The sequence below is a fragment of the Erithacus rubecula genome, assembly GCF_903797595.1.
Source record: "Erithacus rubecula genome assembly, chromosome: 10".
Taxonomy (NCBI): Eukaryota; Metazoa; Chordata; class Aves; order Passeriformes; family Muscicapidae; genus Erithacus; species Erithacus rubecula.
The window spans coordinates 27910045-27922725 of record NC_136662.1 but is presented as its reverse complement, the minus strand read 5'-3'; the positions used below and the strand labels follow the sequence as shown (position 1 = coordinate 27922725).

General features: G+C 42.2%; 1 protein-coding gene across 5 annotated transcripts in view; it reads left to right on the top strand.

Annotated features, from left to right (window-relative positions):
• The window catches only part of CEP350 (centrosomal protein 350), a 69223-nt gene extending 56617 nt beyond the window's left edge, over nucleotides 1-12606 (top strand). For all 5 annotated transcript variants that reach the window (XM_079313953.1, XM_079313955.1, XM_079313951.1 and 2 more), the window contains 4 exons: nucleotides 237-638; nucleotides 726-872; nucleotides 1995-2117; nucleotides 8582-12606. In XM_079313953.1, coding sequence (XP_079170079.1) covers nucleotides 237-638; nucleotides 726-872; nucleotides 1995-2117; nucleotides 8582-8746 — 837 coding nt within the window. In that variant the 3' untranslated portion in view covers nucleotides 8747-12606. The remainder of the gene's footprint in view (nucleotides 1-236; nucleotides 639-725; nucleotides 873-1994; nucleotides 2118-8581) is intronic.
• Nucleotides 12607-12681: the final 75 nt, after the last annotated feature.

Sequence of the window (12681 nt, the reverse complement as noted above, 5' to 3'; positions counted from 1 at the left end):
ATGATTGAATCACAAATGTGGTGTGGCACCAGTTTCTCTCCCAAGTTCTGTTAGATGATGTGGAGATTACCTGTATGTTCAGTATGTGTCTCATATGTTTTTGTGTATCCCAGTGCATGGCTTGTTTTGGTAGCCATTTATTGCCAGCTACATCAGTAGAGCATTTAAAAATGTAAACTGGGTGAGACAACAATGTGACACACTTTCACATTTACTCTGTGGCTCTTGATTTGCAGGAGAGTCCCGTGTTTGGTGCCAGTGGCCAGGAGGAGCTTGCCAAGAGACTGGCAGAGCTGGAGCTCAACCGGGAGTTCCTGAGTGTGCTGGGAGATGATCAAGACTGGTTTGATGAGGACTATGGCCTGAGTTCCCCTAAGCTGCAGAAGAAACAAGCTGAGGAAGCAGCAGTGCTGCCTCAGGCAGAGCCACAGAAGGTGCTGCCAAAGCCAAGTGAGGAGCCCCTGGCGGTCCCTCACACGGCGGTGGAGGTGGAAGGGATGGTGCATGCAGCAGCTGAGGAACTCTGGAAACTGAAAGAGCTGGGTCATGATCTGCAAAGCTGGAGCCTTAAAACAGATCTTAGTGGTACCCTTCAAGAGCAGGACACAGACACCATAAACAAGCAGGTTTACAGAAAGGTATGGTCTTCAGATATTCTGGTATTGTCCTTTGAAAATTCATCATAGACAAAAGAAGCCATAACTTGTATTTCATCCTTTGTTCAGGTGGTATTTGATTTAACAAGAGAGATTTTTGGGGAAATCTTCGCTGAGGATCCTAATCTGAATCAACCCATTTGGATGAAACCGTGTAGGATCGCATCTGCTTATTTTCGCCGAGTCAAAGATCCAAATGATCTGGATGAAATCAAGGTAGGAAGAAATCTTTGTTGAGCTGGGAAAGCAAGATGAAAAACACTAAACTAGCATTTACCTGAGTGTTAGAAGATCATAAGAGGTGTACCCAGCAAGAGATGAATTGAGAAAAGAGATTAGCAGCCTGAAAGAGCTGGTACGTCAGAGAGGTCCTTTTTTACTCAACAGACTGGCCTCCCTGTCCTTATGACTGCTAGTGGTTGTTTTTAAACCTCAGTTCTCTGTGCAGAACTGCCAGGATGACCTTGATCTTATAAAATTGGTATGCTGACAGGCTGCTGCTGTAGCAGATTTCTGTGGAACTCCGTATGGCTAAATTGGAATGGATCCAATGGTAGGGATGGGCCAAATGGGATGAGCTAGATTTTTCAGTCAGACACACACACCTATGCCAGCCTCTCTGAAGACAACAGGAGTTGCCCAGAGAAACCCAAAATTTGACTAGTGAGGACATAGCTGTGTTTGACAAGCCAGAAGAGACCTCCTTGTTATTGGTGGTAGCACTCGAGGAAGGACAAAATCACAGAGCCTGAGGGACAAGCAAGAGCCTAACTGGACCTAGGTTAAACTTGCAGGGCTGGACAATGAGAAAAAACCTTCCTTAAAGCCCTCCACAAAGAACCTTCCATGTGGCTCATCAGGACACAAATGAGAACTTCCCACCTGCACTGTTTCTTCTGCAGTTGAGGGGGTTGGCTAAATTTTGATTAACCTGCTGAAGATACAGTGTGTTAACTGTCCAGAAAATCAAAGAAAATAAATAAATAGTATCTAAATCACTCAATCATTAGTTGAGAAGACTTTCAAAAGTGTGTGGATGGGGACAGCAGGGGCATGGGACAAGGACACCAAATTCCCACCCTGCTTTTCTTTAATATTTTCCCATAAAATAAATTGTAAGAATATTCTGCTTGTGTAGTGTTGAAAGTGTCTGTTCTCAAGGTTGTTACAGCAGTGGGTGTCTCGGTGTCCATTCTCCATCCCCACCCCTTGTAGGTTCAATAATTGTTCTGACAGCTGATGTGAATTCTATAGTGGGACTTTTTAGGGGAGCTGCTTTGTGCACACCTTTAATTACTTAGCTCAGAGGTAATAAATCTCACCTTTACTGTTCTGTAGAACTTCATTGCAGCTGAAGTACTGAAGTTGTTCAGCCTGAGGAAAGAACCTAATCACAAAACAGACTGGCAGAAGATGATGAAATTCGGGCGGAAGAAACGAGACCGGGTGGATCACATACTGGTAAGTGTATGAAAACAAGCAGTTGTGTCAGATGCTGTCCACCAGACTGAAGTGTGACATAGGAGTGCATTTTCAGTATTCAGGCATGCTGTTTAAAAAATACAAAGTGTACAGGAGCTGTCAGAAGTCCAGTGCCAGTGGGGGAAGGTGACTTGAGTTAATTCTGCCTGCTTATTTGACTGCAGTATAAATTTGCTCACTCCCAAAAAGTTTAAAGCCTAAATTTTCAGAAGGAAACACTGAAATATTTGATTGACAGTAAACTTTTTCTTTGAGAAGGGAATGTGTTTTTCTTAGTTTAAATTAAAATGCTTTTATTTTGAAGTAATATTATTTAATTTCAGACAGAGAATGTAATGAAACTAGTGAATGCAACTGCCACTGAGGCAGAGACAGTTCAGTGTTAAAACTGTCTAAGATAGATCATGTCTGGCTGTGTACAGTTTTTGAAAGTTATTTTGTTGGCTTGTATTGCCAGGATGATTAACATGTTTTATTGGCTGTAATGATAGTGAAGGTTCTACTTGGAAATATGAGTCATCATTAGCACTGTGCTTCACTTAATTACACCTGGAATTGATTCCACACAACAAACACATATAAGTAATTTGGAATCATGGGTTGTGTGGTCTTTTAATTGCCCATCACTGGAAGGTTTCCAACACAGGGGTTTAATTGTATTTAAACAGAATATCTATTTATGGATCCCACTACGTCCTGATGCACTTGATTCTGGGATGTAGAGGTTTTTAAAGCATGCACAAGAAAGTTCTATATTTAGATCCCCAAGGGAGCTAATATTACAGCTATTATACATGTGTACCAAATTCCTAACTTTTTTGCAACATAGCTAGAAAGTAAGATTCCTGGCTGGAAAAATTTGTTCTAGTTGAAGGCCCCAGAGTGCTTCAGGTGAGGTTTGAAGTTCAGACAATCCAGTTTGTGATTTACATGCAGATCCAGACATCAAAGATTAATGGAGCTTGTACAAGTTTGGCCTAATAAATAATGTGTTTAATTTTATTTTGTTCTCACAAGAATATAGTAATAAAACTTCAGCTGAAGAGTGGGAGTAACTCTGTGAAGGTTGCAGCATGCCATGCTTTATTAATAAAGCAGTCCCAGGGGCATTTCTTACAAATTTATACTGTGATGTGAGGCACTATCAGAGGAACTTTTAACTGAAAATCTGAGGAGATAAGGCAAGAGAAACAACTCTATTTTATTAAAATCTCTATGAAGCATGAAGTATCTGGACAGGTTTCTCTGTCTCCTGGTCAACCCCAGCTTAAATTCATGAGTTCTGTGGTAACACAGATCCAAGGCCAGTAGAGGATATATAGAGGTGCAAGACCTGCTGCCTATCCCCATTAGCTTATGAGTACCCCAAAACTGAGAGGCCAGTTTTAGGATTCCCCACATTTTGTTGAAAGTGTATTCAAGTAGTACAAGAGAGCAGTTTCTGAAAGGGAAAATGAGATGTTTTTTGTAGATTTAGGTGCTGTAGAATTTGTTTTGAAAATCACAGTTCAAAATACTTAGTTTCAGTTTTTGTGAAGATGTAGCCAGTATACCCCTACCAGTGCAATGTGTAGGGGATGTCATGTGAATACATACATGAGCTGATTGATTCTCCACATTCTTTTGATGCTTGTAAAGACAATGACTGTTAACATAAAACTTGATCCTTTAAAGCAGAGGTGAACATTCTTAGGCTTCTATTACTTGCATTTAAACTTAGAGCACAGTTTCTTCCCAGTTTCTTCATTTCCATTTTAAGTCAAATTAACCTTAAAATAAAAGCATCTCTTCACAGTTTTCTGTTGAGACAACTGTGTATTTTTGTGATATTGAGAAGATTGAACACACCTGACTGTCCAATATTGTCTGACCCAGGAGCTGGGCGTGACTTTTATTTCTTCTGTAGATACAGAAACAAATGCCAGTAAAATGCTATTGCTGATTATGCCTGGATGCACTGTTGTAGGTTTATCATATTGAACTTAATTCCCAGTGGAAAGTTCATCCCTGAAGGGATGAAGGGACAGAGCAGGAGAAGCAGCACTGGTGATCTCTGTTGTTGACACTGGTACCTGTGGGTTGGCCATCACACCTGCTGGGAATTAAAGGGACAACAGAATGGATTAATACTTTGCCTCCTTGCTCTGCCTTCAGCTTTGCTTCTTCCTCCAATCACTGCACTTTTAGTTGCATTTTCACTCTGTTCTGTGCTTTGCCAGCATTGACACCAATGTGGTGAGTCATGTTTTAGTGCCAGTGATAAAAGAACATCTTCCTCTTTTCCTTTTTGCAGCCTTCTTTTTGTCTTCAGTCAGGCATCTCTGTCCTCAGAAAGGATTTGTATTGGGATTCTTCAGGGTTGCATCTGAGCTGCTGGATTTTCGTGCCAGTTACTAACATTTACAGCAAATCTTCACTTTCAGTAAACAAGTACAGGAGATTCACATTTATGAAAAGATACTTCATTTAAAATCAAGTTAGAGGAATATCTTAAGCATTTGCCTTCTTCCCTACTTGTCCCTTCATGTTATTCCTTTATCACATGTGCTTTGTGGAGAATGTCGAATGTACATTTTGGTACAACAGGGCTGCCAGCATCTTTCAAAACCTGTTTTTAAACTACAACAAAAGCCCTCATATCTCCTTATTTAAGTTCAAGCATTGACAATAGTTTGTTTCCACTCCTTTTTTTTTCCCACTTGGGTCTTCAGCCAACACTCCGTGTGCTGATCTGTTTGCATGGGGCTAGAACAAACTCTGCCATTGCTTTCCCTGTCAGCCCCCCTTCTCTTTTATCTGGAGCTTGAGAAAGCAGAGCTCACATGACACTGCCAAACCTATGTGTTTGATTTTCACACCTGAGGAGCCTGCCAGCAGAGTGCTGAAAAGTGCATGATCTTCTGACCTGTTGATTTAACAGCCAAAATGTTTCTCTCTGTGCAAAAACTCTGCAACAAAGCAGGGCTGTTCCTACCAAGCTGGCTTAATTGGAAAGCTGGAAGTGCCACTGCTGCAGCACCTCAGATCTAAGCCCAAGGGGAGTGCACAGTAAGAAGAGACTGAAAGGCTGCCTGTATGCTGTCTTAAGATTTCCAGGCACTCTGAGAGCAAAGGGCTGTGAGAACGTACCTGCCTGCCTTCTTCCTGCTGGCCTTCTTCCAAGACACTACTTTATATCTGGATGCCTTTCCTTTTCAGTCTCCCAAATAGTCTACTGACTCCTGAAATATAGTTTATTAAAGAGATATTCATGGTTTTGAACAGGAATCTCAAAAAATCAAAACATGCTAAGTCACTCTCTAAAGTTCCTTCCGATTATATTACTTTATGTGGGTTTTTTTAGGTGCTGTGACATTTACTAGATGGCCAGCAGGATCATGTGATCATGTTATCTCCTGGTTTCCTGGTTTTTCTTTTGTGTGCATACCCCCCTTGCGTGTTTATTTTTATTTAATAAAAAGTACATACCAAAAAAAAAAGGCATAGATTAAAAAATACCACAGAACCTTCTGCATTTCATCACTATTTATGTTTTCATGTAGATTGGAATTCAGTTCCATTAAAACTGTAGTTTTCCTGACTTTACCCAAATGCAGTTTCTTTCTGGTATAGACATCTTGCTTCCTGGTATCAAATATGTGAAGTTTTACTTTTGTCATGAGAAAGTGCAAAGTACTGAAGACAGGGCAAAGCCCGTTTCCATGCAACCATGACAGTTGTCAGATATTAAAGAAATCTCAATTTCTTTCTCTGTCTCAATTACTTAGGAGCAGTTAGTGGTAACACAGCAAATGGATCAAACCTTTCCCAGACAAAGGAGTCACAACTGCCTTGGCTCGGATGGTGCAGCCAGAGCTGCAAAGCAGCACGGCAGTTTCCACACGTGTTCTGAATACACTATAAACAAGACTTGCCTGCAGCTGCAAATTGCACATTCTTGCAGTTTTCCAGAAGTATGCTCTAGGAAGTCCTCCTAATGCCAAAGGAAATTGTCTACTCTGCCTCTGAGGGAGGGGGGAATGATACAGACAAGAGAAGATTAATCATTGATACTGGTTTTCTTTCTGGTGCTGTTAGAAGGTCCAGCCTTTCTCTGCCTGGATCAAGTACCTTCTCCTCTTCTGCTTACTTTTACTTCTTTATCCCATGTATCTCTTTTCCCTGCTAGAGCACCATAAAGAAATTGTCAGGGAGACACAATAAAAAGCACCTTAGTGTGGATCTGGACATTGGGATTTATTTAAGGCCAGAGAGATCAGAGCTTTTAACTTGCTTGATTATTTACTCTCTTCCCCCGCCCTCAGTGTTACCTTCACTAAGTCTTGACTTCACCTTTCAGCAGTGGAGTTGCAGCTGGCCTGGGAGGGTCAGTCACTGTCATGCAGCTGCTCCAGGTTACCAGCCTTGGATGTCATCACTGGAGGTCCCTGGGCATCGCCTGGCATGCCCAGGGGATTTTGTCTCCACCCACCTCCTTTGTCTTTAGGATTTTCCCTCATTTCCAGGATCTTTCTTGCAGAAGCCATCTTCACCTTCTACCTTTGAGCTCCCTGTTGTTTTTTTCCCCAAATCACTTCTGCTTTTAGGGAATCCCTTTTCAGCATCACCTCTTCTTTTCATGACCCCTGTCTCTTTCTTTTCCTTATCTAAATAGTCCATGGAGCAGACACACAACACATGATCAGTCTGCAAATTGCTGCTTCTATCTTATGCCTCTTAATTGATGGGAGGACTTGGGATATGCTGCTGTTTACTTTATCAGAATTTACAACCAGCAGATACAGGTTGCAGGCAGCACATTTCTGTGTGAGAGTTCAGGAGTCTCAGACATTCACCCCCACCCTCCACAAACCCACACCCAGTTATCTACCACTTGTTGGCCTTCTATTTAAATTATTTTTCACCTGCAGCACTCCTTCACAGTTTGATTACAAATAATGTTGCTTCTTCCTTTTTAGTAACAAGCCTAATGAAGCCATTAATGCCTGGTCCTTGACAGCTGTGTGGGAATGAGGCACTTACTGTGGTAGCACAGATTTGTAAGCAGGCAGCATGACTCTTCCAAAGCTGTTTGCAGGATAAGATCCCTGCCCCTCTCCCCAGGCTCTCTTAAAGCAGGGAGAAAGGAGCTGTCAGCCTGAAGCCCCGTGTCGAACTGGGGCCTTATGAATGCCTGCAAACCCTGCAGCAGTGCCAGTTCCCTGGGGTTCCCATAGCAGGCTTTTCTTGGGCTTCACACTGTGCTGGGGTTATTGAATCATCATTGTGCCACAGCAGCTGTCAGCTTCAAAACAGATCAGTTTCTGGGAGGTTTAGCCTCAGGCAAAAGGAAGAGAGTGTGTTTGGGCTATAGTTTATGTTCTGCCTCAGAAAACAACATTATTGCATACTGATCCTGGGTTAGTAGACTTTTCATTATGTTTAACCTTAGTTTCACAGTGTGTAGGTGTCTGCCCCACTTGTACACTGTAAATGCATTTTGAATTCAGAGTGTAAGATTTATGGGCAAAGGAGTTTCTGCTAAAGCTGAGCAGAGACAGAGCTGTCAACAGGTTTTCTTTGTCATTTTAAATACAAGTGATGTTTGCACTCATTCCTTCTTTTTTAAAAAGTTTGAGCTGTGTTAATTTGTCTGTAATACTGAAACGGTCAGTAAGACAAATTTTTCATAAGTTTAATTGAAGACATCCAGTTAGGAGAGACTCAATAAGATTAGATTTGCTGAATGAAATTATATATTTCATCTGATGCTAAACCACCTATTTGTAAGTGAGCAGTAAAAGGGGATTTTTTTTGTCAACAGTTTAGTTATAGGAGGAAATATGTACTTTTCAAATGTACTGGTACAAAATTCCATTTATAGTAATGCTGTCAAATCCAATGAAGTGTGGAGTATTCTATGCAAATGAGTTGTAATGCTGTCTTATAACACATGCAAGCATTTTGTCTTCCTATGCAGAAGAATTGAAGTTAGTTGTTTCCCTAAAATTTTCTTATTATGTTATAAACTGAACTGCAGTGAAATCTTTTCTTTTTCCCCTTGCCCTCTTCAAGGCCCTTCCATTATTTCTTACTACTTTAAGCCACACGGAATCAGCTTCTTGCAAAAACATAATTAGGAACTTAATTAATAGAGCTTCTTCTGTTGGCCAAGAATATCCCATTAGCTGAGTGCTTTCAAGTGAAAAACTTGAGCAGGAATATGAAAGCCTTTAAAATGGATGCTACAGTGAGAAGTAAAAAACATTCATACAGTGAAATAGCTTGGTTCAAAGAGAACTGTGTTTGTTTTGCCACTACAAGCGTTTCCTGTAATCTCTTACAAAGACAGATATGTTGTTGGCAGATACACTCTGCTTTGGACTCTTTCTGGAATTTTGCAGGCAATATTATTTTAAAGGAACAGAATTGTAATGTTTGTATTGCCTTTCTTACCCTCCAAGGTGCAGGAACTCCACGAGGAAGAAGCGCAGTGGGTGAACTATGACGAGGATGAGCTGTGTGTAAAGATGCAGTTGGCAGATGGGATCTTCGAGGCCTTAATCAGAGACACTGTTGATGTACTGAACCAGATAAACGAGAAACAGCGCAGGCTGCTGCTTGTCTGACAGTGCTGAAGTGAGCTCAGAGCTGCCAACCATGGAGTCACAGGCCTCTCTGACTCCTGACCTGCTCTCCTTCCTGCATGTGGTGTGGCTGGACTTCCACACATGGAGTTCCCAGGCAGTTCAGGTGGGATGAAAAGAACCTGAGCTGGCTGCCAAGACCTCGCACCAGATTTACTGTTTGGAACAAGCTGATCCCGCACTTGAGGCTGCTTTGAGGAGTGCTCAAGACTGTTCATGTGCCAATGCAGTTATGTCACATAACTGTCAGCAGCTGCCCAGGGTCCCAGCCTGGGGCTTTGACATGCTTGGCTTGTTCCCTGAAAGGGTTGGGTTAAGTTGGGATATTGGCTGTTGTGCTGGAATGGTGGTCAGCCATCAGTACTCAACTTGTCTTTGGAAATGTGAGTAATTTGGAGAAGCAACAGTTTGGTCAGGTTTTGGTCATAAACAGAGACTTAACCATACTGAACAGTGTTATAATCTTAACATGTCTTCTCCTGCAGCCCTAACAATGTGCATTAGTTCCTTCTGCTTCAGAGCCTACTTAATTAATTTCTCCATGAAGCTGGTTTTCTTCTTTCTTTTGTGACGTGGTACCAAGCATGGTGCCAGCCCAGTCCAGGGAAATTAGATGATGTTGCTTCCTGCCTACAAGTAAAGAATTCTTGCTGCTTTGCTCCTAGGTGGAGCAAGATAAAGCCTGCATAATGTCAAGTGTGAAAGATGAGCCCATGGACAACTTCCCTCCTACCGTGTAGCACTTCTCTTCCTGGAGCACCAGCTGCTCCCAGATAATGGATACTCAGGATTTTCTCAGGCACGAGACATGCAGGAGTGGGAAATATTTCCTCACAAAAATTTGGCCTTCAATCCCTCAGCTTTCTCCCTTACTGTCACCTAATGAATTGGAGAAGCTGTTACTTGAACAATTTAGAGAACAGAGTGTATTCACCAAAGAAAGCGGTGTCTGGTGCTTGACTGTCTGCATCTTTTGTGCATGTGGGTTTTTTATTTATTTTCAGATAATTTATTAAGTGGGTTACAGGAGAGTGTCCTGTGAACTTGAGGGACTGTCTGGTTTGAAACTTCCAGAGCTCCATATTCTTCGCACAAAACCTCCAGCTTCATGAGGCAGATACAAGGGGGGTGAAGGTAGGAAGAACCAAACCTCAGTGACCAAGGGTGGGATGCAAAGACAGGTCTAGGAGTGGCGCTTGAAAACAGAAGAACCTGGTTCAGAGACAATGGAGAATTGAGAGGGCTGAGCTGAAAAATTGCATGAAAATTCCCAGCTCTTTCTATTCACTTCCTTTCTCGGAATTTCTGCACCGTGTTACATGGTTGGTTTGGTGCTGGATTTACCTGCAGTGTCATTCTGCTTAGTGCTGGTTCCTGACCTGTTCTTCCTGTTCATGTGTTTTTCTTGGAGGAGCACGGACAATCTGGGGTCAAACGTTGATGCCTTAATAATGGATGTCCGTTTGCTAACCTGGAACAAGAGCCAGAGGAAAGTCAGATTCTCCAGGCAATGGAGTGTAGACAGACATGTAGAAGCCCTTAGAAGTGTCCCAAAGATGCTGCAGCCCCCAACAGGCATACAGGCATGGCAAGGAGATCTCAATTCATCTGCTTGCTTTTTGGGCTTCCTGCTGTGCATACCTCTGCTACTGGTCCAGTTTGGTTTTTCTTTTCCACCATTTTTTTTTTTGAGTTGGGTTGTTTGGGATTTTTTGAAAGCTGTCATTGGAATATTTGCGTTTTGCACAATGACACATAGCTGGTAATTCTTCAGGGACAGCACTGGGAAATGTTGGATTTGCCAGAGGTCCATGCAGATTCTCAGATGTAGTGTTGCCAGCACCTCATTTGTGAGTTAGTGGTGAGCCATATCCATGGGAGCTCTGTGAGTGGAAGAACAAGGAGGATGTAATGGTGGATAGGGACATCTTCAGTGGGCATATACATGTATGTCCCACAGCAGTGTCCCTTCTGGCTGGAAGGTCAGATGGTCTTGGTGGAGCATTGCTCAGTTGCTCAGCTGTTTTGGGTTTTTTTTGAGTGATTCATGTTCATGTAAAATGTCATGATGCTGAACCAGGAAACCCTTGGATGCTTAAGGCAGAAGCAAACTAAAGCTGCTAGTTTTAACCAGCATGGTGTCACTGATTGGGTCACCACCTCAGATTCCCTTTCCTGAGTGTATCTCTTTTAATAGCAAGGATTGCTATTTTTATAGGTAGCAATTATGGAAAGAGGACAGAAACCTGCAGAGTCGGTTTGTACCCAGAGCATTAGGTTAGGTTAGGTTCTGTAGATCCCATGGCCAATGTTGAGAAGGTTGTCCTGCATGCCCAGGGCTTTTTGCCATTCTGGGGGGCTCATGGGATGTTTCTGGTCTGTCCAGCAGGAGGGAGGAGGTTGGGCAGTTGGACCTGGGAGGGTACAGGGGTCCTTTGCAGATCATGTGCTTATCTTTTGGCTGTAGTACCCTCCACAGAAGCACTGTTTTTAACATGTGTTTGGATAGAAGGAAGCCGTGTCTAAGTAATGGCTTTGTTCCTTTGCAGACATCACTGATTTTTTTTGGTAGCAATCCTTGCTAGGAGCAACCCTAAAATGACTTGAACGTACGTGAATTATCTTCTCAATACCTCACGTGTGTTGAGTTGCTTTGAGTTGAGTGTATGTTCAAAACCTCAAGTGGGCTGAGTACTTGTGGGCTGATGATTCCTGCAATGAAGCAAGGGTCAGGCTGGTAGTGAGGAGATATGGGGAAGCCTGGGGTCCCACAAACAGGCTGAATTCTCTGCTTCTCTCCCCAACCTTCCCTTTGTAAGAAGAAGAGGATATTTCTGCATCCTGGTTATCTCAGTGCAACCACATAAGAAGATTCAAGACTGGGACATTTTGCTGAGAGCCATGAGCTGTTTGGGGGAGTGGCTGTCATCACTGGGGACATGCTGCTCCATCTTTGGAAGGATGTCAGAGCCAGGTGGGAAAGCCCAGGCTTGTGAAAACATGAAGTGCAAGTACCTCTCTAACAGCAGGACACTCTGTGAGCCAAGCCCTGGAATATCAGTACTCCTGCCTTTCAGAGAAGGCTTGTTGCTCACAAGGTGGAATGAGGGATTGAAAAATCCCATCTTGTTCCTTTTCCTTTTTTGAAAAAGTGGCCTTAGCTTTTTGCAATACTTGAATAAGTGTGTACCTGCAGAAGACCTTCAGTAGCACAGTGACAGAGACCTTTTAAGTGACTATACTGCGAGGAACTGTGTGCAGTTCCAACTTTCATATATCTTTGCTACCTTAAGAATAGTAGGAAAAAAAAGTACTTTTCAGCAGACAAACAGTTGAATCTTAAAAGTTATTTAGTGCATCTGAAGTGTTTACAAATCAACTAAAATGGAGAAAAGCAAACTATTGAACTTATTTGTAATTTAAGTGTTAAATGCGAAATTATATACAGATGAAAAAGGAATACTGTAATTAACCTGCATTTACTAGGGGTTTTTTTCCTTGATTTTGCAGAGCCTTTTGATACACATTTGCAAAGCCACCTTTTGGGAGGCTCACTCTCCCAGTGTACTGTGTTGTGGAGATGCTGAAAAAAACCCATTTACTGTGTATGTATAAATAACCTGGTAACTTGGGGTTTGGGCCAGTTTCAGCTCGTGTTCACATCCACAGCAGCTTTGCACAGTAGACAGACCCAAGGATGTGGAGGGGTTGGGGAGTTTTTTTGTAATTAGGAACTGTAAAATAACCAGGGTGATCCCTGTGTACACCAGTGTAAATATCTTTGGTAACTGAAATGTACTTTAAGAGAACAAAATCTGTAAATAAACTGATTTATAAATTAATCTTGTTTTCTGATTTTTATAAAATGGAGCTTTCTAATTACCCAAGCAGTTGCTAATTCTGATGGTGTCCTGGAG